Genomic DNA, 26,025 nt, shown 5'->3' on the forward strand with positions numbered 1-26,025 from the left:
ATGGAGAAGGATTGAGCATTAATCACCACGCTTGCTCAATGCGGGTTGGTGATTTCAGACTTAATAGTCCAGGTTTCCTCAAGATGTTTTCCTTCACCTTTGTATCAGCCATTGGTGTCTAAGATATATTGGAAAGTACGTACAAACTTAGAAAAGTTGCATTGGTACTTGCCTGACCTGGAATCGAACCCACACCCTCATACTCGAGAGGTTGATTCTTTACCCACTAGGCCACCACGACTTAAAAAAAAAATATTCGTTTAAAATCATTGGAAGAACGTAAAGGGTGCAATAAAACGATAGTAATCTTTTTGCCACATCAAGGGCCATGCAGTAACAACAGTTTATTCAGTACACAGCTGAAACAGATAACATCAACGACAAAATGTTATGTTCATTTACATATATATAATGTTTTAAAAATAGTTACACAAAAATATAATGTGACTAAACATTTCAAACTTTTGCTTAAATTAAGGTTTACAGATTTTTATAATAATTCGTTCTAAATTTGGATCCATTTGATTTGGATTTAAAAAAAACGAACAAAAACTATTCAACAGAATGTTAGTATTACTTTTTACATTATTGAGTACCGAAAGTCATCTGTGATATCATAATCTATTAAAATTTTAAAAGTCTCAGTTTAAAATCAGATATGTCATATATGAGAGAACCAAGTTTCATTTCTTAAGACATATGTTATAGTGAGACAGTTATAGTTAAATCTTAATGAGTACTGTGTAGATATGTATATGAATAAATTTGTTCTATTTGCATGAAAATTGCAGGTACATCAGACGGACATTATTAAATGTCTTGTATCAGTAGACAGAGTAAATACTTAACTAACCCTTTAGTACATTAGTGGTGTAAACAACATACAAAATATTCATAAAGGGACATTGACGGATTATTTTCGTTAGTATAAACTAATTAACATTAGTTAAAATTAACTAATCAGTCTTAGGGACAGGTAAAACTGCTACCAGTTACACGACAAACTTAGCGGTTTCAATAAACATAACATTACTTAACAATAACTTACATGTTTGTGACTGAGATCATTGATCAGCCCTTCGAAAGTTTACATTAAAGGCGGGAAATCTGAGATACTATGTAGTTTGACATATCTTACCTTAACTCTTTGCTTTACCTTTAACCTCAAATTGTAGAAACATCTTAGTGCTCATAAAAAAAAAAAATATTTTTTTAACACGAATAAAGTTTTGTATTTACATTACTTTTTTTATTTACATTACTTGCATGCAAATCAATAAAAAGTATCAACAATAACAATATACCTATAGTTACAATTTTACTAACAGCTCGCAAAAATATAAATATAGTTACTTAATAAAAGAAACTAAAACCTACTCGCTCACATAAAAACTGTAAACAACGTTAATAAACCAAAAAATATACCTTAGAACTAACAAAACTGCGATAAATACTGCTTAGCGAGCGCTTTTATCATACCTAGTTTGCGTAAAAAAATATAAAATTTGTAAAAACAAAAACACAAAATACATAGCAATATAAAACTAATGATTGGAGCCCGTTGTTACCGTACTGCACTCTTTTACTCTGCAAACTTTTATAGTTCGTGATCATAAATAAGTATGAAAATGAATTGTAGTTCACGCACCTTCATTGGAATCCATATATTCTAGGAAAACAAATGGTGGACTGTTTAGTCTGCAGTGTGTGGGTCTTCTCTTTTCGGCACAACAGCACACACCAAGGCCATATCAATTTCCATTGGATTGATTGCACTTCTCTTGTTGTTGCTCAGGTTTAAAACGTTTTGATTTGTTTTGATTCAGGTTGTTTTTGAGTCTTTTTGGCCTATTAGTTTTGTAGGTGGTCTTAAGACCGTGGGTGATCCAGCAGGTATTCCACATGTGCATGAGACGCGGATCGATGCACTTGACTGGCTCCTTGTCGCAGCAATACTTGACGCAGGCTTTACAGTTGCAGTACACTGTCGTGACAATCACCTCAAAGGGCAACATCTCCTTCCTCGCGTTCTCGCTTGAACGCATCCTACGTACCTTACGAACACCACTGATCTGTAAAACGAAATGTCGTTATATGAGTTAGCTGGCAAATTATAAAATATAAAACCCAGGATATGTTCAGCGCAGAGAGTGTAGCCACTAACCTAACCCAACAGTGAAAGAATAACTTCAATCGGCTCAGTAGTTCTGGAACCTATTCGATGTACACAAACTATTATTCAAAAACTAATAAATTCAAAATACTGTGACGAATAACATGGTGAACATAAAAACGACGAATATGACGTTGCAGGTTATGAAGTTTGCTTAAAATAGGAATACAACACATTTATAAAATATAATAATAAAAAAGCGGGTATTTGTGTATTCCCTCGCGTAGCGAGTAGGTAGGATTAAGATATGTTTTTGCCATAAACAAAAATAGAATAGAATAGACACTTATGTATGGTTATGACTTTTAATTTAAAAACTCAGATTTAAATTAAAATACTTCTAGCCGAAAATGTAAATACAGTAGTAACAATTTATTGATAGACAATTGAATCTTTAGTAACTTTGTAAACCAAACACTTAGCTGTCTTAATTTAATGGTTAGTCCTTTTTGTGTCTTGTATATATTTATGGTAATGTAAAAGGTAACACATAAACATACATGCTCCCATCATAACTTGAATTTTTGAAAAAAAAATCACAAATTCGATTATGTTTAGTCGATAATTATCTAGCCATTTTACAAAAAAAAAAAAAACTTACCAAGATGATTTAACAATTATTAAATTTTAGGGATTATTAATTTAGGGATCTTGCTTCAAATATAATTTACTTTTTAATAACAGTACATTTTTAACACAGGCAATAGAATTCTAAGAACGGCGCCGAATGTCAAGCGCCGTTCTTAGAATTCTTTTGTCTGTCGCTTTGTCTACAAACTTATTAAAATTGATCTTTAAAGCATTACCTGAAGGTCCGAAATTAAAGGTTGCGATTGTAGTTAATCAGATACCTACACAAAGCTTTATATACAACCTCATCATCAAAGTCATCGGGATGATGATTAGGTACTTACTTATTGTAAAGATATATGATAAGAAAATAAAGAACCTTTATTCACACCTTTATGCTACATTTTCTTACAGGTGCTTAGTTTTTCATACATTTACCAGTGCTATCTTATTCTGATAAAAGTCTAATGCTAGTAGAATCTGAATATTTCCACATGTTTTGGTAAAGGAGATGTTTTAAATACGGCACACTATATGTACAGTAAAAATTTAGAAAGTTCTAAGGAATTCGGGAAAAATACAGATAAATTTGTTTAAATGCGTACTTTTCTTGTAATAATTACTTATTTATCAATGAGATTTATTGTTCTACTAGGAAAGTTTTTTTTGTGTTGTAAATATGTATATAACTTTGTAAATAAATTATTTTGACATTGAAAAAAAAAAAAACAAAAAAAATGAGATTTATTGACTTTGAATATGGCGTCTCGGCAATTTAGATACCATGTGACCAAAAAACTGACAGTAATCCATAGATTTGACAATTAACACAAATAAATATGTTAAACGTCATTAATCAATTTAATGACGGTTATTGACGTAGGTAAATTGATTAATGACGTTTCACATGTTTGGCACATCCCGCGTATATTATTTATCCTACCGCCATGATGTTTTGTGTTGGGTGTTGCAATCTCAAGTGTATCATATTTTTGTGTTCTTCAGCCAAACAAAGACAAATTAATTGTCTAATCGAAAACAGTTTTAATTATTGTTCCCTATTTTGTACAATGGTGTACAAAGAGTGGGCCGGGGCTCCATACATTTTGAAACATCTTGAAACATCAAGCGTATACTGCATTTATGAAATAATTATTGTAATGTTTATTTTCGAGAAAACTAAAATTCAGAATAGCACTAGTGCATAAACACAAACACTCTAATTTATTTCCATAGCTAATTAATTATATCGGAATTATATCAGAATTAATTTATGTTTTATGAATTTCTTACTGTAGGAGGGCTGTTTCGCGGAGTATTTTTATCACTTGAAGTCGCCGTTTCAGCGAGCAAATTGTCAACAAAAAGTCGTACTTTCATAAAGGGCTGGCTTCTTTCACTCAACAGGTTGCTTCTAGACAAAATTCTTGCTGAAATGTTTATTCTTAATAACATGATCACAGCTCCACCCAAATAAAGACACTAGAATATTATTTATTCATTGATTCACTAAGTATTTGTGCGCAAGTGCAAATTATTTCCTTCTTCCACTGATCAGGGCCCGTAAATATATACTAGACATAAACAAGCTCGCGTCAATAACTGCTACCTATTTAGTTTGTAATTATTTACATCGTATCAGGGATGTAGGCTAGACGGAAAGGTTGGACAAATGGCGTCCACCACAGCCTTTACACCTACACGAAATATCTATCGATTCTGGAGCTATTGCCTACATGCCTGCTGACTGAGAGCATAGCTATAGCTCTGTTTGTTTCACATACAGCTAACGCTGTACCACGAGACGAAACCTATCACTCAGATATATCTATCAGAGATATCTATTGTAGTGAGACAAAGATGTCAGCGTTGTACTAATTGAGTCTGTTGTCTTTCTTTCAGTACCTATCTGTTTAGATGCCATTAAGTAAGGTAAATGAAAACACAGTGATTTTGAAGAGTTTTATTACGATAACATTTAGTAAATGAGCTTAATAGTCTTAAATGACATACGTTATAGAAATAGACAACAAATTAATCTTTATAAAACATTAAAAAAAGTATATCAAATGTAAAAGATTGGGGTTAAAATTGCACAGTCTTTGAGGATCGGACAGGATGCAGTCTTAAGGAACACAAAAGAAAAACGTAGTCATAGTGATGGATGATTTTAGAATGATGTTCTACGATGATGTTTTTTCTAATGACAATAAAATTACAATGTAGCCATTAGAACAAGTCAAAGTCAGACAAATGTGCCTAGATTAATTGGTTCACAACTGTATCGTATCACTATTGAATTTGTGCGTTACTAACTTACATATTTTGTTGCAAATGTTACGTTTAAGATCAAAATTTCACGGTTTTTTATTATGTTTTTGATATGGTTTAATTTGATATGAAGTTTTACCAACATTGACTTACAATTTTAAAAAGTCACAACCAACATAATACGATGAATAAGATGGAATATAAAAAGCAACATTTTTAACGATTGAGTCAGTCAAAAGGGTCGCCAAAAGAGGTTATTCTTTCTTGGTTTTAGAATCATTCTTGATGGTTTCTTGTTTTTGCGTCTCGTCCTTATGTTTGATGATTTGAGGAACAACCTCGGAATCTTCATCCCTATCATGCGGTGATATCATAGCCACCAGCACATGGAAGTTGGCTCTTTTCTCCCCCTTCTTCCCCTTGGTTTTCTTCTCCATATCTTTCTCCTTCGTCTCTTTCTCCTTCTTTTTTGCTTGCGCCAGGTTCATTTCTGGAATGAGAATTAAGGAATGGTTAAACCTAATTGTTAGGCTACGGAGTTGTCTGTCAGTTCTTCTCCATGAGACCCACTTTTTGCAATTAGCTTGAAGTTTCGAAAGGGTTGTAATAGGCCTACCTAGATGAAATTAAATAAAAAAAATGGTTTTGACTTTGATGATTGAAACCGAGAAATGAAACACTTAAAGGGTCAGATGCTAAAGTTCATTTGTTTTGTTTATGTCTTTGTTGTGAACACAAGCAGCTCTGACACAAGTTGCTCAGAATTGTATAGGTCAAAAAATTCAGTCCCAATTATTTAGCTCAAAAGATGGAACACAGACCTAGTCAAAGACTCCAAAAAAGCGATCATGTACCATTACGGTTCACTAGGGATTTTTTATCTTTAAGCATTTAATACTACATTAATGACAAAAAATTGTGATAGTTAAATATTTTGCTTACCTTATTTCACTCTGAAAATCCGTTTAATTAGCCAAGTGTATGCTGAGTTCAGTTGGCTACACCGACTGCCGCGAAGCTCGCCAAAAAACACCTTGTTATTGATTTGTGGGCGTAGCGCTTGGCTAGTGCAGACCCTATGTTAATTCTACAATCAGTGTGGCATGCATTAAAAACTGCCTGACTCGATAATACTAAACGATGTGCCAGATGTGGCTGTTGTACTTTCTACTGGTATATTATTTATACTTGGTTAGAATTACTGGCCACTCTTTCAAGCTTGAACTTTTAGCGATCGTTTGTTGGATGGATCCCTAATTGAGCACTACCTCTGGTCGTGGGGCGCAGGGGGTTGAGAGAAACACCGTGTTCGGATACCGGATATATTTCGCGTAAACCCCCAGATCGAACTGTCCACTCATACCAGCGCGCAGTAACTGTCCGTGCCTCGCATATATCACGCTCTCACACGACTTTGCTCACCTTGCATTCTGCCATGCATATGGTGCGTTTCCCCTACAAGCTGCTTAAAAGATCTTTTTCTGAATCTAATTCAGTGCAGTCCAGATCAGATGAAATGAAAATTTGCATAAGCGAAATCGAGTTCTGCTGTATGGTTTTACTATTCAGAGTTATTTTACAAAAATCTGCAGACTGCTTAAAATACTGTCGTCTGTAGGAGCCAAATCATTATGCACTTGATATGAAAGTAACCCTATCTTCCTGCCCGGCTTTGAATGGCTGAAATTTGTACAAAGATAGTCTAGGATTCAAGATATAGGCTACTTTTTTTCTGGATGTGGGAACAAGTTCCTTTGGAACGCGGAAGGAACAGCATGTTATCAGTATTTTATGAAAGTTTAGGAATACAAAAGTTCAACAGCTGTAACTTTTTATCAAAATAAGTAATCCAAACTTTGGTTTAATTACTTGATTTGATAGGCTTAAGATACCCATATAAGAAAAAAAATATTTGTGATTAAATAAAACATTTATAAGTCAATGCTTTTTTCACATTTACAGAATCCTTAGGCAGAAAAATGAAATCCATATTTTTTCTACTGGTAATATTCGCTTTATGCTAATTTACACAGGTAGGTGGCCAAAACCGGAACTAAATGTTCTGAAGTGTCTCTGGCCGTGTGTGATATATGTTTTTGTTTGAAGCGCCCCCCTCAACTGCATTAATATTTTGGTCATCCTGGTTGGCAAGTTTGACCCATCAAGTTTTGTCAGTGGGTAAATCGGAATACAAAATTTGGTAATGAGTGTTTAAAACATTTTTGGATTTATCATTGACTATAAAAATATTTATAAAACATTTTAAACAAAACAGGAGTATAGTAACATCAGAGACTTGTTCTTATTTAATTTTGATCTGCTGATGTCTCATAAAAGATTACCCAAGTACATTCAGGGTTGGCAATAAATACGTCACAGTCCTTGTATATTTACCCTAAAACCAGAGGTCCTGTCGAAATCACCTTAATATTGTTCAACAACCCCCCGCATTTCCGGTGTGGCAGCACTTTCTACGCAGGAAAATTATATACATAATGCGAAATCCTATAGTACCTATAGTTTGGAAGCTTCCCGAATGTTCCAGAAGGTCACGTGACTCACGAACACCAATCACTGTGCACTGACGTCAATATAAACGATCGTGATTTGTTGATATAAATAGTAACGATGCAAAATCATTACTTCCCTTACACATAGATATACAGGACACATGCGCGAATTTTCACTGAAAGCCCGAATTTCGTGGAGTGACCATCTCAGCGCTGTATTATTTAAATCTGAAGAAAATTCTTGAAAATTCTTGCTTTTTGTCGTCGGATTGACTGCTGGAGAGTGCAGAGCTATCAGATCTTCAGCCTTCGTTAACTTTCTCCGGGATCACCCTGTTCCTCCTGAGAGAGCTTCAACATCACCGGCCCTTTGTCTCGTCTGCCCTTCACGACATCTGAGTGGACAGAGTGGTGAGGCCACCCGAGGACCGCCGCGGTTCTTCGTGACTGCCGACTGGTTCACCGAGTTCGAAACAAAGCGCACCTGTGGAGTCTTCGAAATTCCGGCCCTGGACAAAGAAACCAGACCAGCTCTTCACTTTGTGTTCAAGAATATAGAACTCTTGTGGTCTTGTGGTGTTGTGCGACAGTGATTGAACTATACTTATATTGTGTAATATTGTGTTGACTCTGTCATCTTCTGTCATTTTGATGTAAACCAACGTAGGCCTAGCCGAACTCTATTGTTTTTGAAGTCAGTGATCGGTCAGGATGGTGTTCCTACTGGACCGCGTCATTGAGTACTTCACTGCCAATCCTCAGGATGTGCAGACACTCATCGTTATTCTGATCATCCTGATAGTATTCCTCGGTTTGGATTACCTCCTCCAGATGATCTTGAGCTCCAAGATTATCATCTACTTTAACACCCTGAGCGAGGATTACTGAACCAGGCGCAGGTCCAACTGATGATTCTTCGAATTGTCAAATTTATGTGTTTGATGTTTGTGTCGTATCTTCGGTCTTTTAGAGGAGTTTTATTGAGCTTATATCTATTCAATTAGAAATTTGAGAAAAAGATATTGTATCTAATCCATTACCTATCTTCGAATATCGCCATGATGTACCTACTTATTGTGATCCTTTTTGTTTTAATAGTTGAATATTACTGTATTTATTACTTGTTTAAACATTATTAAAATGTCTATCTATTGCTCTAAGATGTTAAAATATTCTTGACAGTTTTGAAATATATCTTGATGTGATAATCAGTCGTTTTATTGTTTTGATACATACTACAGATTGTTAAGAAACACCCATTTATTGTCTTACTTTTACTAGATTTTATTTACAGACACAATACACTATTAGAGGTGACTCCTTCTATACAGTTGTTAACAACAAACCACTGTTTTACTTTGACCAGACTTTATTTATTTACTCAACACACCACAGGTCTCTCACCCGTTGTCAACAACCAACCATTGAAACAACCATTGATCAGTAAAATCATTCAAAATCCAAATTCAAAATCCTTTATTGATATAAAAATTACATCATTGTCGTACAATTATGAGAATAAAAAGTGTTCACAGTAACATGCAAAGTTTTCCTTATCCGAACATTTATCTTACTCAAAAAATCTGTAAAAAAATTTATTTAACAAACAATAGCAACATAAATACTTCGTTTTCTTAAAATTAATATACCCGTAAACAAATCACTGTGCATTTGATACAGTCCACTGAATATTTTTAAAACACTTACGTAATAAACACTAAATAACATAATTGTGAAATACCTTAAGAAAGTGAATCACCATTAAAAATACAATAAAACTTATTCACAGCATTCTCGTTATTAAAACCACAAATTGCTTTTCCTTAAGTACACACATATTGCCTACGCTAATGGCAAAAATTACTTAAATCCTAAATGAGTATAAGTATATAAAATTCGGTAAAAATCTTAATCCTAATTGCGTTATGCTCAGAAATCCCCTGATTGTCACAATACACCCAAAATATTTTTTAAATACCCAATAAATGCCGCATGGATATTACTTTTATTGAAATCAATCGTTTTACTGACACTAAGTATATCATATCAGCGGAGCAAATCTTAATTCGGTTGTGTCAATTTTTTACCATGAGTTTTTTAAAAAGGTTCCTTTCAATATAGTTGATTATAAAACACGTAGCTTATTATACCTGCAGTGAGATATATTATATATTTCAGTAGGTTCTTATGAAAATAATATCAGCCCCATTAGTAAAAACCATATATAATCCCATTCAGTACTTTAAAAATGAGTACATAAACGCGTCCCTTACGTCATCAGTTCTTAATAAAAGTAGTATAAATACGAGTATAGAAAAAGACAAGAACCACAATACAACATCTTGCCCGTGCCACCAAAAAAGTTAGAAAATTCTTTAAACCTTACGGCGTTTTGCCTTTGGCTCGTCCTCGTTGGCACTCGGCCCTGAGACTGCAGTCTGCGTCTTGCTGGCTTTTACCAGTCCCTGATATATCCAGTAAGTGAACCTCATATCGATGAGGTAAGGATCAATGCATTTGATGGGCTTGGAGTAGCAGCAGAATTTGAGGCAGTCCTTGCAGGCGCAGTAGAGTGAGGTCTGGATGACGTCACTGCGGTAGCTGAAGGCATCGTCCTGGATAGCATCGGTTCTGTTCATGTGCTTCATCGCGTACTCCTGGGTACGGATCCTTCGGTTCACGTTGTCCTGGTGCGTTATGGTGCCCATTGCTGGAATTAGATGATTGGACATTGTTAGCAATTATCATATACTCTACATATATAAAACTAGCTTCCGCCCGCGGCTCGTGGTGTGTTAATAAAAAGTATCTTATATTCATTCTAGTACCACCAAGAATATGTGTACAAAGTTTCATGATGATCGATTAAGTAGTTTTTGCGTGAAAGTATAGCAAACAAACGGACTTTGGCAGTTATAATATTAGCAGTATAACACAAGAATGTTATTGTCAAGAAGTCGTAGTGGCCTAATGGGTCAAGAGCCAAACTCTCAATTATGAGTGTGTGGGTTCGATTCTAGGTCAGGCAAGTACCAATGCAACTTTTCTAAGTTTCTATGAACTTTCTGAGTATATCTTGGACAACAAAGACTGTGTTACAGAGGGCCTGTTAAACTCTAGGTCCCGCTGTCAATTAACATCATTGCCAGTCGTTAGAGAAGCCAGTAATTCTGACACCAGTCTTAGCAAGGGATAATGGGTTGCCTGGGTAACTGGATTGAGGAGGTCAAATAGGCAGACGCTCCTTTTAAAGCACTGGTACTCAGCTGCATCCGGTCAGACTGGAAGCCAACACTAACATAGTTGGGAAGAAGGCTTAGGAGATGGTGATGGAAATGTTAGTAACATGAATGTTGTTGTACCAGGTGTTTGTTACATAGACAGTTACACCTAATACTTTCATTCTTGAAGATTAACTATAATTTGAGGCTCATCATATCCAACTCTAACTCTCTCATTTAACATACATATTTACTGAAAACTTAATTGATTAAGAAACTTATATTTTTATGATTCAAAATGTAAAAGTAACTTTCAAACTTTAATTACCTATTAATGTCAAGTGAAATATTAACATTATTAATCTGCACATAGAAACTCAACGGGTCACTTTAGTAGAACAATAATATAAATTTCAATTTAAAACTTATTCTTTTAATAGAACTGAAACTATCATTCCCCTATCTCAGTCACAATCAACTACACGAACACTAATTTGCTTTCAATCATATTGCAATTAACGTTCACTCTACACCACTCTCAATACTGATTAATTGATCTAGGAACATTAGCACTGCCGAGACAGTGAATACTCAACTCTTGATCAAAATACAAAACAAGTATACTTACTGAATACGCTGAACGTTTCACTTTTTAATCTAGACACGAGTTAATTTTTAAGTAAAAAATACTTTCTAAAAACTCAGTAAAGAAGAGAGGAGCGATCACTAAATCACAGCGTTTTGAAATTCTTATTGATTGATGCACACACTTTGTGCGCAAGTGCAATTCAGCTCAGCTAGACTGGAAGCCGACACACCCATCTCCAAGTACTCCTCAACATACCTATACACTGGACACAGGTTCCAATGGCTAATAGACAAAAAAACTGAACTTTGCCATGAAAGTAGCTTCAACATCTCCTTACTTGGCTATAACTCAAAATGATCAGCTTCTAAATTCATTTTCCAGTACTTACTTTCCCTTTGTTTTCATTACCAACCAGTAATTTGAAGATTGCCATAATGTCCTGTCTGTTCATACTGTGGTCACTGATAAGAATGACACCATAAGCTGTCTCACATTTATCCCAACATTACATCATACTTTTGACCAATTAGATTGCAAGAAAACCTTGAGATTTTGGTATAAAGGCATCGCATACTTACTTAATAATACTTACTTACAAGTAACTGCTGCCACCAATTATGTACGTCTAATAGGGTTACATTTTCTGTTCATTGAAATTAACTTGAAGATCATAAAAATTATAACCCTCTTTCAACACAACAAAAGTAGGTATAGCGAGCTAGCCATGATTTCATAATAAGCAGGATAGCTTATTTGCACTTGAGTCTGTCACTTGCACTAAAGATTAGTGCATGCAGGGGCACACCACCCGCTTGTCATGTGACAATGAATGCTTACCTACTTACGCTAGTGTATTTATGTATCCCTACATCCTGCTCGCCACCCTTGGGAAAGGTTAGAAAATACAAAATAAAACCATGCGAGTATCGCCTTTTTTATTAAAAAAATTAGGGTCTAGGGCGACTAGAAAACATTAGATAACAAACACCAAAAAAGTTTTTTTCTAAAAAAATATCAAGGTTATCTTAAAGTATAATAAATACAAGTAAGTAGTCCATTTTACACCCTGTTAGGTTGTTGAGATAATACTTAAAATTAATTCTAATATACTTAAGAATAAGAAAAGCTGTGTACTTGATATGTTCAAATTAATTCGATTTTTGACATGAATTTTGTTAGTTGAGCAAATGACGACGTAGTCGAGAATGTGTACAATCATTCTTTGAAAAGATGAAACAACTTTAGTGTTAGATAGCAATGATAGCAGAAAGGTGAATTAATTACAATCTGAAATAATTATGAATTGCTTGCCAAAGTGTTAGTAAACAAAGAAATATAACGACATGGAAGAGGCGTACTCTGCGAGACAACGTTTAAGCATACACACACGCACACACACATCGACATTATTTAGGGCGATCCGTGTTTCTTGCCTCTCTTTGAGGACTTTTTCTCCTTCCTCTCCTTTTCCTTCCTCTCTTTTTCCTTCCTCTCCTTTTCCTTCCTCTCCTTTTCTTTCTTCTCCTTCTCCTTCTTATCTTTATCCTTCTCCTTCCTCTCCTTCTTCTCCTTCTTGTCCTTCGGCGGGATAGGGATATCGGTGTCCTTGCAGACCGCAGCAATGAGGATGCTGTGAGTCTCCGGCACGTAGGTGGCCGCCACGCACAGAGCTACTGCGTATTTCTGTTTTATCTTTCTCTGTCCCTCGTCCAGGACCCCCTGCTCCACTATCACGTCGTACTGCTCCACACTCTCCGCGTTATCTGGAATCACATTACATTTTGGATAAGTTATTTGAACATTCACCACTTTTCAGTACTGCAAAAATGAAGAGACTCATAATGTAAAGATTGTTGTTGTTAGTTATAATTGACGCGGTATTTATTTTCAATAGCACTGTTTCAGGAAAATTTCGCCAAACAAAATAATTTCAAAATTGTATTGTAAAATATTCTAAATCGAGTATCAAAGTCAATTGAGGACCCAAATATTTGGAAATTCGGAAATAATATTTAATATTAATTAATATTTTCGCAAAAGAGGCGTGGTCGCCATCTTAGGTTCCGCCATGTTACGAGTATATGAACAAAGAACTGAAAATCGCACTTGGCGTGTACTGCGAGGCCGCGCTTTCGAAGCACATTGTACTCTAGTATTATCGCTTAATCACTTTAAACAGAATCCTTCGCCGTAAGAAAACCTCGCCGCGGCAGTTTTACAGTTTGAGGCAGGGTATCCTAATCATACAATATAGTTCTTTGTTAGGCAAAAAATACTTATTTTGGTACAATAGCTGACCTAATCCCAAACGACACGTACATATTCATATAATGCTCATCTACTTTAAAGTTTCGCGTTTTACCCCACTCGCAAGGGCAATATAAAATGATGGCTGAGATGGCTCGAGCATATTTTTACAAGTTAATCGAATAACTAACAACTTATGCACAGCTGTATTAAAAAAGACACAATAAGTACTTACCGGACATTTTTCGGTGGTTTTCTGCAAATTAACAGCAAATGGACACCAAAAGTCGGGAGCTGATCAGAATCGCCCTCGGAGACAACGCCTTCTAAAATTAATTTATTGATTTTGTCCGTTCCTGAACCGCGCAGTTGCAGTAGGTACGGAGTTGTGCATATACTACTATTGTACGTAGATTTAAATACTAAGGAAGGTTGCCACTAACAAAATAATGACTACAATAGCTGGTAATGGGTTGTTATCTTAATGCAACATTGATATGAGAAGCTTAGAAAATGCCGCGTGAATTGAAATGTAATTGGTTTGTTTTGGGGACTTTTTAAAGACGAACGGCTAAAAATTAATATGAATAGTTAGGGATGCTGAGCTGAGATTTTACCTGCTTTATTCTGTTCTGCGTCCTAAGAGTATAAATTTTCTATTAAATACTATTAACATGAATATGATGAATTCTAGATCTGGCCAGAAATCGAAACTATTTAATCATATATCATTAAAATATTCGCACACAATAATTCAGGCGAATGCAGCTATGACCGAGCTATAACCACGACTTTAAGCTTTAGCCTCGCGAAACAAGGATTTCTTGTTTGTGAAGACAGCTTCCAGTAAATTTTCTGATACCTTGATTAGAGGATTTTTGAAATCCATTAAGATTTTAGGAGGTTTTGATGTAAAGGTAAACAATATTTAAAATATGAATGAAAAAGCAGCTGTTACCGAGATATACCAGATGGATTGCAGCTATAACCGCGAATCGCGTTTTTTTTTTGGCTTATTCGTCATCTTGCCACACTAAATTCACCACAAATGTGTCCAGCTGGTGAAACTCAAAATTTGTACCCTATCATGTCGTCAACACACCACGTGAAGATTTTCCGGGCCGGCATTTCCCTGGATCCTGCAAAAACGGACGCTGTGTTCACACGTAGTTCAGTTTTGCAGGAAGGCCGGTCCCGCAAAACTGGATTACCGTGTGAAAGGGCTGTATCCTGTTTTTTTACCATTGCTACGCTACTGATCAGGCGAAATGGACGTGAATACTTTGCTAGTCTATTGGTATTATCGGCGTCGTTTGCAGCGAAATAGAAGATTCTGGGTTCATCCTACCGTGACACAACGCTCGACTTTAGGTATTTTTGTAAGTCACTTTCCCGCAAAATACAGTATCCGGCAAAAAACCGCACGCAGGAAGCCGTGTGAACACTGATATAGAAATATATGTGTCATTAAACGGGATTCCGCTTTTTACTGGACGAACGATCCAGTTTCAAGTGACAGAACCGACTTGCACAAATCGACGGGAACAGCATTTTGCAGGATCCTACAGAAAACGGGATCCTGGAAAAATCTGGACTGCCGTGTTACGCAAGGCTTGACATATTGGTGATTCCTGTGATGTGAACATTTTGGCTGTCATTAAGGATACCTAATGACCTAAATGAATGAATTATTTTGCATTGGTTTTGCTATATTTCATTTTTCTCTTAAGTATTTCACCGCGATTCGAGTGTAAAATTAGAAGTTAGTAGACATATTAGAAACTTTTTTCTGCGGGATATCTCTTCTGATCTTTGTCATGGCGAGCGTCTCTCAGTGTCTCGTCTTGGCAACCCTTTACATGAAAATGTTTTTGTGGGATTTAATTTATTTTTGTAACTTGCTAAATTCCACGTTTCCTAAGTATACTGAGTTATATTTATAACAATTTTATAAGAAACCGATAAAAAGAGGGAATGTTCATATATTTTTTGGATAACGAAGAAAAAATAACTAATCATGTTTTTTTTAATATCAAATGTCATCTGTACCTACATAGTTATATTATTTTATTGATTTGTGAGATAATGTAGATATACTTCTATATATAGCGATAGTTTTCTCAAATCCAAAGATCTCAGGAAAACCGAAATCAATCAGAACTGAATTTAACGGATGGAGGCTGATTTACTTGAAATCCTAAAATACGTTTATTATTATTTATAACAAGGACCCCATCAATTTTCAGACCTCTAGCACCAAAATTTGTCTCATACAAATTGTAACCCTCTAATTTAACGGGTTGAGGTCAAAAGTTCAATGTTTTATATTTTTGTAATCTCTGTACTGACATAGCTAATGTTAGTACACACCAAATTTCAGGTTTCTATAATTTCATTGACCATAATATTTATGATGATCATCATTTACGAAATTGGGGTATTTTAGATGTCAATGAAATCTAATGTATAAGAACTACTTAATTGAAACTTGATAGTTTTATAAAGCCTACTATTAATATTGTATTCTGGAGACAATATACCGGGATGGAATAAAACGACAATTTTTCATCAATTTTTTCAACATTTAATTCACAAAGGAGTAACACAATAGTAAAAAAATAAACAGTGTAAGTTTAACAATCAATACAAAGATAGAAAATAGTCCAAAATCTTTAAAGTAATATTAATAAACCTTTCTCCCTTCAGTAATACAATCCTGATTTAAGTTTAAGCAGTATAAAATTTGGCATCACAATTTCTTATCTAATGTTAAATTATAACAGGTACTTTAAAAATAAGCTCGTTTTTGTATTGATCAATAGTTAAAGTTAGGCCGAAAAACCGATGTACAAAAACTTTGTTTAAAATATATCCAGAATTAGAGAATTAATAGTGAAATTTTGGACCTGAAGTTTATCATTAAAGCTTCTTCTAAAGTAAACTATACTAACCGTTTGACGGTAATCAATAATCAATAAAAACTACTTTTTTTTGTAAACGAAACTACTCAAAAATAAATTAACAAAATGTACACAATGAATTAATTTGACATAAGTAGGTAGGGTATTACATTTAAAGCGTATAACTACTTCATAGAATCACGGTGCTACTTTTATAATAATTATATGACGTACCTAACAAGCCGTAAACTATATTTAACTTGAAATCTAATGCATAGTGACAATTTAAATTATAATCGTAGGGGTACGCCACATTTGCAATGAGTACACAGCTTAACGGTGTATCGCATTGACTATCTTGTCCAAGTCGTTCGGGTCGTATGTCTCTGACTCGGACATGTCGGCGTCATCCTGCGGGTCGTCGTCCTCGAGGTAGGCCTCCAACCCCAGGTCTTCGTCTTCGTCTGCTGCGGGTTTCTCCTCTTCAGCGTTACCATCCATGCGATCGATCTCCCGCTGCCACGCGGCCTTGCGACGAGCGTTCAGAAAGCCGAGGTAACTGTATTTCTCGGGAGGCTCGTCGTAAAATTCCTCCAAACTCGTATCCGTACGTGGGACAACAGGTCTTGTGACAACAGGTCTTCCTTTACCGAACTGCGTCTCGCAGAGTCTACACGAACAGAAGATGGTGCGGTCATAGGACATGCAATCTTCAAAGACGGATTCTACCCACTCGACCAGATTGGGGCACAGATCTCCGAAGGGAGGGTCTATCGGCGGCTCGTCACCACCACCAGCAGTCGACATTTCTGGAAAAATAATTTCATCATAAGAAAGTAATTACTACTAACTGAACCCACTGGAGGCTTCGCTGGAGGCTTCAACGGTAAATCCAACGTACAGTCCCATCCACAGACCCATTCACGTTTATCGTACCTACATCATCATCATCTCCCGAGCCTTTTCTATCGGCTCTAGTCTAGCCGGATATCTTAGTTACGTATGTTTCAAAATAGCGAAAAAAACGGTACTAATAGTAGGCGTATCTACTGCACTGATTTTAGCATTGTTACACTAATTAATTAATTAATGTTCATGATCTTGGGAAACCTAATGACCTTAATCAGTAATACTTAATTCGAAGTTAAATTATAAGCTATGTGACTGTGCCTTACCGTGCTGGCTATGAGTCCACTCGTAGACAAAGAGATAGGTGCCTTCCACTTTGAGGGAGGAGAGGACAGCGCGTCTGGCGGCAGCTGCAACTGGCGTCGGACTGGCTGGGGCTCCCACTTTGCAACATATTGATTGATGGTCGTAAACCTTCATTGCGCAAGTGCAATTATTTTTGTTTATTGTGACCTATTTTACCTGTGGACCTAGATTTTGGCCGGGGCTCAGATGAGTCGGCACTATTTCCTTTGTTTCAAAATCCTTTGTTCTATAATTTGATTCGAAAACTAATTTTATAGCCTAAAATCAATATAAACTTCTAAAGGACAATGGGCAGATTGGTATACCCAACCAATAGCAATGTCATATATATCATTGGATAGGCCTTTTTATGTAGAACAATATTTACTATGACAGCTTTGCTGAAATGTTTGTCCGTTCTGAGATATAGATCAAAAACTGTGCAAAAGTTAGAACTAAGTAATCTATTGATAACTCAAGTTTTTAAAGGAAAATCTAAGAACTACTAAGTGTAAGTCTTGTATATGAAAGAAAATCAGATTACAGTATTGATTAGCATCAGTTTTAAGATTGTTTGTTATCTATATCTCAGAACGGACAAACAATAGAACAAAGCTGTCATAGTAAATGTTGTACCAGTTAAAAAGACCTATCCAATGATATGTATGACTTTCCTATTGGTGCGGTTTCTCACTACGCCCAACATCCAGTTGGTACAATAAAAGGTTGAAATGCTACATAATAGTAACAATTATGGATCCTAACGGGCACAGTAGTACTTACAAGACTTAAAGTTATTAGTACTTAGATTTTCCTTTAAAAACTTGAGGTATCAATAGATTACTTAGTTCTAACTTTAGCACAGTTTTTGATCTATATCTCAGAACGGACAAACATTTCAGCAAAGCTGTCATAGTAAATCTTGTCCTACATAAAAAGGCCTATCCAATGATATATATGACATTCCTATTGGTGGGGTATACCAGGTCCCATATATTTGTGCCCATTGTCCTTTGGCAGTTTTATGATATGCCTATCAAAAAATATCGTCCTAATCATAATGTAAAAACCTTTATATAATCAGCTTGAGACATTCACAATTACGCATCTAACAAAGTCACACATGTTTACAAAGACTTAAACTACTACTAATCTTGCTTACATTTCAATACGACTGTCCACTTGATAGTTCACAGCACTTGATATTTAATAATCAAATCAAATCACAAAACCAAAAAGGTTATTATCAGTGTCAAACAGTGTGAACACATTTGAAATGAATTACTTTTGCAGACAACGCCGTTGATTAGCCGTCAGACTACCTAACGTCAATAAAAGTTGCACCAAAGTGATATGAAGAGAGGGTAGACGAAAAAGTTAAAGGTCACGCAAGATCCAATAAAACTTTTCCAAGTTTGTATGTACTTCTTAAGTATATCTTAAACGCCAAATGACTGATTAAAGGTGAAGGAAAACATCTCGAGGAAATCTGTACTGTAAAGTCAGCATGCGTGGCGATCACCGCTCAATCCTTCTGTGTGAGAGGCCTTTGCTGCCAGTGGGACAATTTAAAGGATGATGATGAAAATAAATAATTCAAGATCTTTTTCACAATAAACATTTATTTCGACAAAAAATATGACATTAATTCGTTAATATCTCACAAGTGTATGCATCAAATATGTACATTCATTATCAATATTCTACAACCTTAAAAGTACTAGGAGTAGTAAATGGACAGGTACAGGAATATCGTAACAAAAACCATAAAAATTAAGAAGAATGGTGAATTTTGTACACAACGATTTAGCAAAAGATTTAGCAAATACGAGTTGGTGTGTTAAGAAAAAACATTAGCGGTTTTGAGCCAGAACCGAAGGAATGCAGTCTTACACTTCTTACATTAAATATCATCAAACATAACAGACAACAAAATAATTACTAACGCATGTAACGTGAATGAAATTATGGCTAAAGTTGTCTGAACGGAATTTTTAGTTTAGGATAAACCTGAATTATCTTTAGATCACAGTACCTTTCGTATGAAAATGAAATGAGTGTTTTAAGAAAATTGCCCGTGTAACTGGGTTGAGAAGGTCAGACAGGCAGTCGCTCCTTGTAAAACACTGGTAGTCAGCAGCATCCGGTGAGACTGGAAGCCGACCACAATGCAATTGGGAAAGGGCTAGGCAGATGATGACACAAGGTGTTATAATGCAAGCAATGTGTTTTGTATATCGTTCCTAATTTACAACATATAAACATTTTTCACCAAATGTGATGTCATAAGTCATTGTTGAAATCATACATTATATTTTATGTTTCACGGGTCTTTCGAAGAGTATTAACATCACATTATGTTTCTGTGCAATAGGCATGATGACAGTAATCAAAAATCATTAAAATAATATATTTGTTAAATTAAACTTGAAGCTTGGAATATTAAACGCGCATTGTTTTCTTTATTAATAATGTGATTAATATGTATTTTTATAAAATAAAATTACGAAATAAGGCAATCCGCCATGATATCTTGAACACCAATCAGAGCTCGTGACGTCATCTCTCAAAACAACTCGCGCGAAAGCGCGCGAACGTCACATTTCGTTATTGTGAACTTCCACTGCGATCTTTGTTTTTAATTAATTAATTGTTTATAACACGAGTTATGGAGCCCGGATTCATCAAGGCAATTGATATCATAATGCTGGGAAAGTTTTTGGCATCAAATAAAGATTTTTGTTCAGCTGAATTTAGAAATGTTAAAACTTCCATGTATGTATACTAGTTTAATTAAAAAACAATGAGAGATGAAACCTAACCTCGAAATAGTTATTTACATTATAAACTATGCTAGAATCTAGAGAACTATGTAATAACTTACATCAAAGTGATCTTCACAAAAATAAAGTTGTACCCTGGGCAATATTGCTTTTGAATCTCGCCTTGCAAGTTTACCACTTGTTTCGTATTTTTTTATTGTGAGGAACGTACACAAATAACTTATCAGGAGTTGTTTTGGATGTGTTCTTACACTGGGGGACCCCACAACACCTATGCCCTTTCGAATTCATATTTAATAACACAAAAAACTTAATTATTGCACGAGCGTTGTTTAATTGCGTCTTGTAATTTCAGTCGTGACGTCACAAGTGACGACATGACACTGACAAGCGTTTTCGCGCCGGATTCAAAGTGGACAGAGAAAAATGCAATTATTTGATAAAAAAACTTCGCATTTTCTTAAAATTAATAATTTTTCATATAAAATAGATGTATACCTACATCATACAAAGGAATTTAAAAATTTGTCATCATGCCTATTACTATAGGTATGTTTATTTGTTGGCAAGGATATGAATACTAAGAACTTAATAAAGCTTAACGTAACGTTCCCAAAACCCTTTCGTTTCTAACATAATCATACACAAAACAGATAACAATATTCCTACACTTAATATACACATATTAAATAACACTTATCCACATTAATTATTTAATTTAATGATTTAAATGTTTTACACAATGCTAGGTTTGCACACTTCGACTCGGGTACTATGTCATGAACGAGTATGTCATAGGTTTTCTTCGTGAAATGCTCGATAATTTCTTAATATGAGCGCATTTCATAAACCGATTTTAAAGGAGATGGCCAAAAAAAAACCCAGAGTCGACAGAAACTTTACATGTATCATTGGATTCAGTATAATGTGTGGATTTAAAAAAGTATTTCATATCATCCGAAAACCATGGGGTTCTCTTTTTATAACGGTTTTTCGATCAAGAATTTAGGTTATGAAAAAGTTTGCCTTTACTATTTGCTGTTCTTTAGACGTTTGGGATTTGCAAAATTATTTTTTGTTTGATAGGGTATACTTTCCAGATGTTCCCATAGTCGTCAGGTCAGGATCTGATGATGGAAACCCTGAGAAATCGAGGACAACTTACGAAGTTGTAGGCGTGCATGGGGTAAAAACTTGACACTCAGCTGTATGTCTATAAGCACTATACAAGAGTGGAGGTTTTAAGTTGACTTGATGATGGAGAGAAGAGAAGATCGAGGGAACTCAATGACTGAATATGCTAAACTACTTTTTATAAAAACACTGACTTCTGGGCCGATGCACCTATATAATAATAGTTTTTTTTATTTTTATTATTTACCTTTGCCAGTTTATGAAGGTTGCACATAGCTAGGAAACCTCTCCAAGTAGATAAGGTCGGTGTTTAATCTTTTCTGGAGTGGTTCATGTCAATAGTGCAATGGGTAGGGGTCAAAATCAAGATCTTTTAATCTCTAGGCAAAGTCTGTAACTATGGAGATATTAATATTGGCTTGTATAATGTTAGTATACCTTGTTTTTTATGTGCCTTGATGTAAATGATCTTAAAAATCAACATAAATTCAACATAACCTATTTTGTGAAAATATGATATAGCTCCTATACCCCATGGATTTCAGACTGGATTTTTTGGTACCATCAAAGGTCTATCATAATGAACCCATTGGTACCCCTTTCGTTGCTGTCGATTCTGGGTTTTTTTACTATGAAAATTTGGCCATCTCCTTTTGTAATCAAACCACGGGAAAGGAATCCCACGGCCTTTTAGTATATGAAATGTATGTATGCAGGTAGGTCTACAACGACATTTATGAAGAAGTCTCTGCAGCATTTACATCTGGTGGTGTCGCACGTTCTGTCGCAGTGTAAACCTAGCTTAACACAGTCACGGATTCACAATTTAGGTCGTAATAAGCGTAAAGTTTCGAAAACAATATTCTTACACAATTCTGTGGTGCAAATAATTGTAAATAAGCTCAGTACAGTACAATGGACGTCACTTACGAGTCTAAACATTACCTATGCTACTAGAAAACTGTAAAACAGTCTCAAAATCTCCACTTAATTCGAATAGGAAGCTAATGATCACTGTGATTGTTATGTCTTTAGAGTGACAGATATTCACAAGAAACTTATTGATATAACCAAGGAAATAATCTCCGAGAAATACTATAATTAAATCTTATATGAACCTGATGTAAACAAAAGCGTAACGCTTGTAAAATAAAATAAAGTGATTTATTTAAATAGTTATGTCTGCAAGTTTCTTGGACATGCAGCATACAAACATCATAAATGTGTATGGAATTGTTCATCTTTAGTTTATAAGAATTAAATTAATGGCCTGTTATTTGAAAATATCGTGTTCTTTCGAAAACAACACTGATACCTTGGACTGCAGGATCGGTTTCAATGTTATGCATCACAATACTAATTAAACTCAGTCGATGGATATGTTGATACACATATAATGATGTTTGCATGCAAAGCTTTGAAATTATTGAGTCTAAACGTAGTTTCTAATTTTGATAGTTAATCCCTGTTTACGCTCTCAACGCCAGAAATATCAGAAAAATTGCCTGAAACGAAATAACAGGACTGAATAAAGCTTATGTTTAGTAACCTCTTATATAGTGCAAGCATAGTATTCGAAATATCAAAAAAAGTATGACATAGGTACTGTGCCTAAATTATAATATCTTTTCAGTTATCAGATATGAGTTTTCTAGTACATTTGGGTAATCACTAAACACAGAGATACCATGGGGTCGCGCAATTAAATAAAAGGTTACTTTTAACAGCGAGCCCTATTGTAAAAACTGCAAAGAAGCTTGTCTTGAGCCATCGCGGGGCGCTTATCATACATCTTGCTCAGCTTTTAGAAAAAAAAACAAACCACTATTGTGGGCTTTGCTAGTCATTGTGACGCTACTTCTTTTCTACTAATTCTGAATGGCACTATGAAAAAAAGAATACAATTTTAGCAAGCTTTTGATAGAACGTTTGACATTCACACAAAGGATGAATGATTCACAACAAATGGGGATATGCCATAACATTAACAATGGCTTGACTTAATTAGCTACCAGAGAACCGTACTATATGTAGCCTGACCAGAACCGCTGTATTGTTGTAACAATTTCGCTAATATTATTGAGTTTAGTAATCTTGATAAGTTGCGACGGCAAAATAGAACTGTGAAGCCCAAAGAGAATCTAAATCAGAGCATCTGTAGTCTAAAGACCTAATTTAAACTTCCTTCCAACGGTGTTGGTCAAGCTAAGGACATTTGGGGGGACGCACAATAAACTACAACATTACACAAAGATGGAATACATCGCTGGGGGCAGATATTCAAAGTTGTAGGAATATTTAGTTGTCGTCGGTGCGGGGTACTGAAGCGTCATGTTTGATGAGCAGCTTCAGTGTCTGCGCGAGCTACAGCGTGACGCCCGGCCCCACCGGCTTGGGCAGCGCGCTCGGGAGCTCGGACGTGCCCACCTCACTCTTGAATGTGGACACGCTGCTCGTCGCGAAGTGACACAGCTCTTTGTCGTTGATCATCTTCGTAGACATCGCCTTGTGCATCTCTGAAACGTTACCATTCAGAATGTTAATATAGATCATTACATTTATATGTTTTAAATTCCTCACAAAATACCATCAAAATTACACAAATCATCATCCTCCGAACATTTTTCCCAACCATATTGGGGTCGGCATCCAGTCTCACCGGATTCAGCTGAGTACCAGTGCTTTACAAGAAGCGACTGCTTATCTGACCTCCTCAACCCATTTACCCGGGCAACCCGATGCCCCTTGGTTAGACTGGTGTCAGACTTACTGGCTTCTGACTACCTGTAACGACAGCCAAGGATGTTCAATGACAGCCGGGACCTACAGTTTAACGTGCCATCCTAAACACAGTCAATGGTGTCTAAGATATACTTAGTAAGTACATTCAAACTTAGAAGAGTTGCTTTGAAGAAAAATTGATACTTGCCTGACCTGGGATCGAACCCGTGCCCTCATGCTTGAGAGGTTGGTCCTTTACCCACTAGGCCACCATGAAATTGTAAAATTACACAAATAAATCATAGTAACTGTCAGAAGTAACCAGCAAAAAACGGTTCAGAATAATTGTTGCTACGTCGTAGACGTATCCGCTACGGCGGCGTAGCATCGTAGGCCATATTTGCTATCGATCCGCTTATGACTATGTTATGAGCCCAGTTGTGGATTTACTTACGTAACACGAGCATCAAGGCTGCTATAGTTTGAGGTGGCTACAAACGTTGAATGCCTTATTTACCTTCTGGAACTGTGACCTTGCCTGATTATAATAATAAGCAAATAAATAGTACTAACCGTTATCTCGTTCTTGAGGGTTCATGGTGAACTTGCAGTCGGGGCGGACAGTGCGGACATTGGAGTCTGCCTCCCGAATCTTCAGGAGCTGACTCTCAGTGATCTTCTTAATGATGTTGTTGAGCTTCTGCTTCCGATCGTTCAGCTCGTCCGAGTTCATTGCTGTGAACAAAGAGGCTGATTGTTAAACAACTTATATAGGTAGTGAGAATATTTTACTTTGTGACCTAATTATGCTAAAGTAGGGTCAAGATCTTGTGTGACCAACTCTTGTGTCACTAAAAATAGATCGTCATGATAGGACGTCAATCAACGCTATTTGCTTCTAGGGGCATACTATACCACAGCATCGTCAGTGTAGGTACTAAGGTCACATCTATACTTTCACTGACCCTGTGTTAGCCTAATATTATACTCACAAAACGATCTTCTAGGCTGTTCCTTGAACAATATTATCACATAACAGAATGGTGTAAATTCTATTACTAGCACTAATAAATATACAAGGAGTCGTACTCACCGCTAATCTTTTCTTAGACTCACACTCAACAGGTACTCGCGTGACGATAAGTTTTTCTCCGGAGCTTTGAAGTGAACGCCGAGACAGCCCGACACCTTATCGCTGCAGCGAACTGAAATTATTTTATTGATTGATGGACTGCTGAACTGCGCAAGTGCAGTCCGACTGGCTGTTAAGCCTTTATGATATCTGTTGCCGCCGAAAATACACATTTCCGAATGTACTTATAAAGTTGTTATTCTACTTTATGTATCCAACATAAATTAGGCTTCAACTGGCAGGTCTGTGGGTTTGGCTCAATGTAGGGGAAGGATTAATTGTTCATCTGCAATTATTTATTTCAATATCTGATAATTTTTATGAGACTATATGCTATTGAAGGTTTACATAGAGACTATACTGCTTGATTCCACGTTATACCTATATGCAAACTTTTCTTAGCTTTACGCGCAAGTAAGTATAAATTGCTGTAGTTAGAAGTTTCCAAATGTTTATTCCCAATATATCCAAGACAAAAGTAATACAATTTCGAAATTATAATAGTGTGGCCTCAAATATTAAATTAGAATACTGCGGACAAAACATTGAAGAATTGGACACAACCAAATTTCTAGGAGTG

General features: G+C 35.8%; 4 protein-coding genes and 1 long non-coding RNA gene across 5 annotated transcripts; all 5 read right to left on the reverse strand.

Annotated features, from left to right (window-relative positions):
• Positions 1-306: 306 nt before the first annotated feature.
• Positions 307-2,295, reverse strand: LOC124645225. The gene is made up of 2 exons (XR_006986189.1): positions 2,165-2,295; positions 307-2,072 (listed from the first exon to the last, which is right to left on the reverse strand). It is a non-coding gene; the product is annotated as an uncharacterized LOC124645225 (long non-coding RNA).
• A 7,604-nt stretch (positions 2,296-9,899) lies between these two features.
• Positions 9,900-10,232, reverse strand: LOC124645499. Its single transcript, XM_047185318.1, has one exon. It carries the CDS (start codon positions 10,230-10,232, stop codon positions 9,900-9,902), a length of 333 nt encoding a protein of 110 aa, XP_047041274.1.
• Positions 10,233-12,270: 2,038 nt separating this feature from the next.
• LOC124645280 (protein PXR1-like) lies at positions 12,271-13,945 on the reverse strand. Its single transcript, XM_047185079.1, has 2 exons — positions 13,817-13,945; positions 12,271-13,097 (listed from the first exon to the last, which is right to left on the reverse strand). The coding sequence occupies exons 1-2, from the start codon at positions 13,821-13,823 to the stop codon at positions 12,745-12,747; spliced, it is 360 nt and encodes a 119-aa protein (XP_047041035.1). The 5' UTR covers positions 13,824-13,945; the 3' UTR covers positions 12,271-12,744.
• Positions 13,946-16,142: 2,197 nt separating this feature from the next.
• On the reverse strand, positions 16,143-17,932 carry LOC124645112. Its single transcript, XM_047184859.1, has 2 exons — positions 17,657-17,932; positions 16,143-17,290 (listed from the first exon to the last, which is right to left on the reverse strand). Exons 1-2 carry the CDS (start codon positions 17,808-17,810, stop codon positions 16,815-16,817), a joined length of 630 nt encoding a protein of 209 aa, XP_047040815.1. The 5' UTR covers positions 17,811-17,932; the 3' UTR covers positions 16,143-16,814.
• A 4,317-nt stretch (positions 17,933-22,249) lies between these two features.
• On the reverse strand, positions 22,250-25,463 carry LOC124645217. Its single transcript, XM_047184999.1, has 3 exons — positions 25,407-25,463; positions 24,887-25,048; positions 22,250-24,108 (listed from the first exon to the last, which is right to left on the reverse strand). Exons 2-3 carry the CDS (start codon positions 25,044-25,046, stop codon positions 23,957-23,959), a joined length of 312 nt encoding a protein of 103 aa, XP_047040955.1. The 5' UTR covers positions 25,047-25,048; positions 25,407-25,463; the 3' UTR covers positions 22,250-23,956.
• Positions 25,464-26,025: the final 562 nt, after the last annotated feature.

This window comes from Helicoverpa zea, chromosome 31 (genome assembly GCF_022581195.2).
Source record: "Helicoverpa zea isolate HzStark_Cry1AcR chromosome 31, ilHelZeax1.1, whole genome shotgun sequence".
Taxonomy (NCBI): domain Eukaryota; kingdom Metazoa; phylum Arthropoda; class Insecta; order Lepidoptera; family Noctuidae; genus Helicoverpa; species Helicoverpa zea.

What these genes read in the sequence shown, in the direction of transcription:
- LOC124645499 (XM_047185318.1), bottom strand. Translation starts at nt 10,232, where the DNA reads ATGGGCACCATAACGCACCAGGACAACGTGAACCGAAGGATCCGTACC.
- LOC124645112 (XM_047184859.1), bottom strand. Translation starts at nt 17,810, where the DNA reads ATGAAGGTTTACGACCATCAATCAATATGTTGCAAAGTGGGAGCCCCA. An exon ending in GTGGACTCATAGCCAGCACG is followed by an intron (nt 17,291 to 17,656) that starts GTAAGGCACAGT and finishes TTATTTTTCCAG; the next exon opens with AAATGTCGACTGCTGGTGGT.
- LOC124645217 (XM_047184999.1), bottom strand. Translation starts at nt 25,046, where the DNA reads ATGAACTCGGACGAGCTGAACGATCGGAAGCAGAAGCTCAACAACATC. An exon ending in CCCTCAAGAACGAGATAACG is followed by an intron (nt 24,109 to 24,886) that starts GTTAGTACTATT and finishes GTAACGTTTCAG; the next exon opens with AGATGCACAAGGCGATGTCT.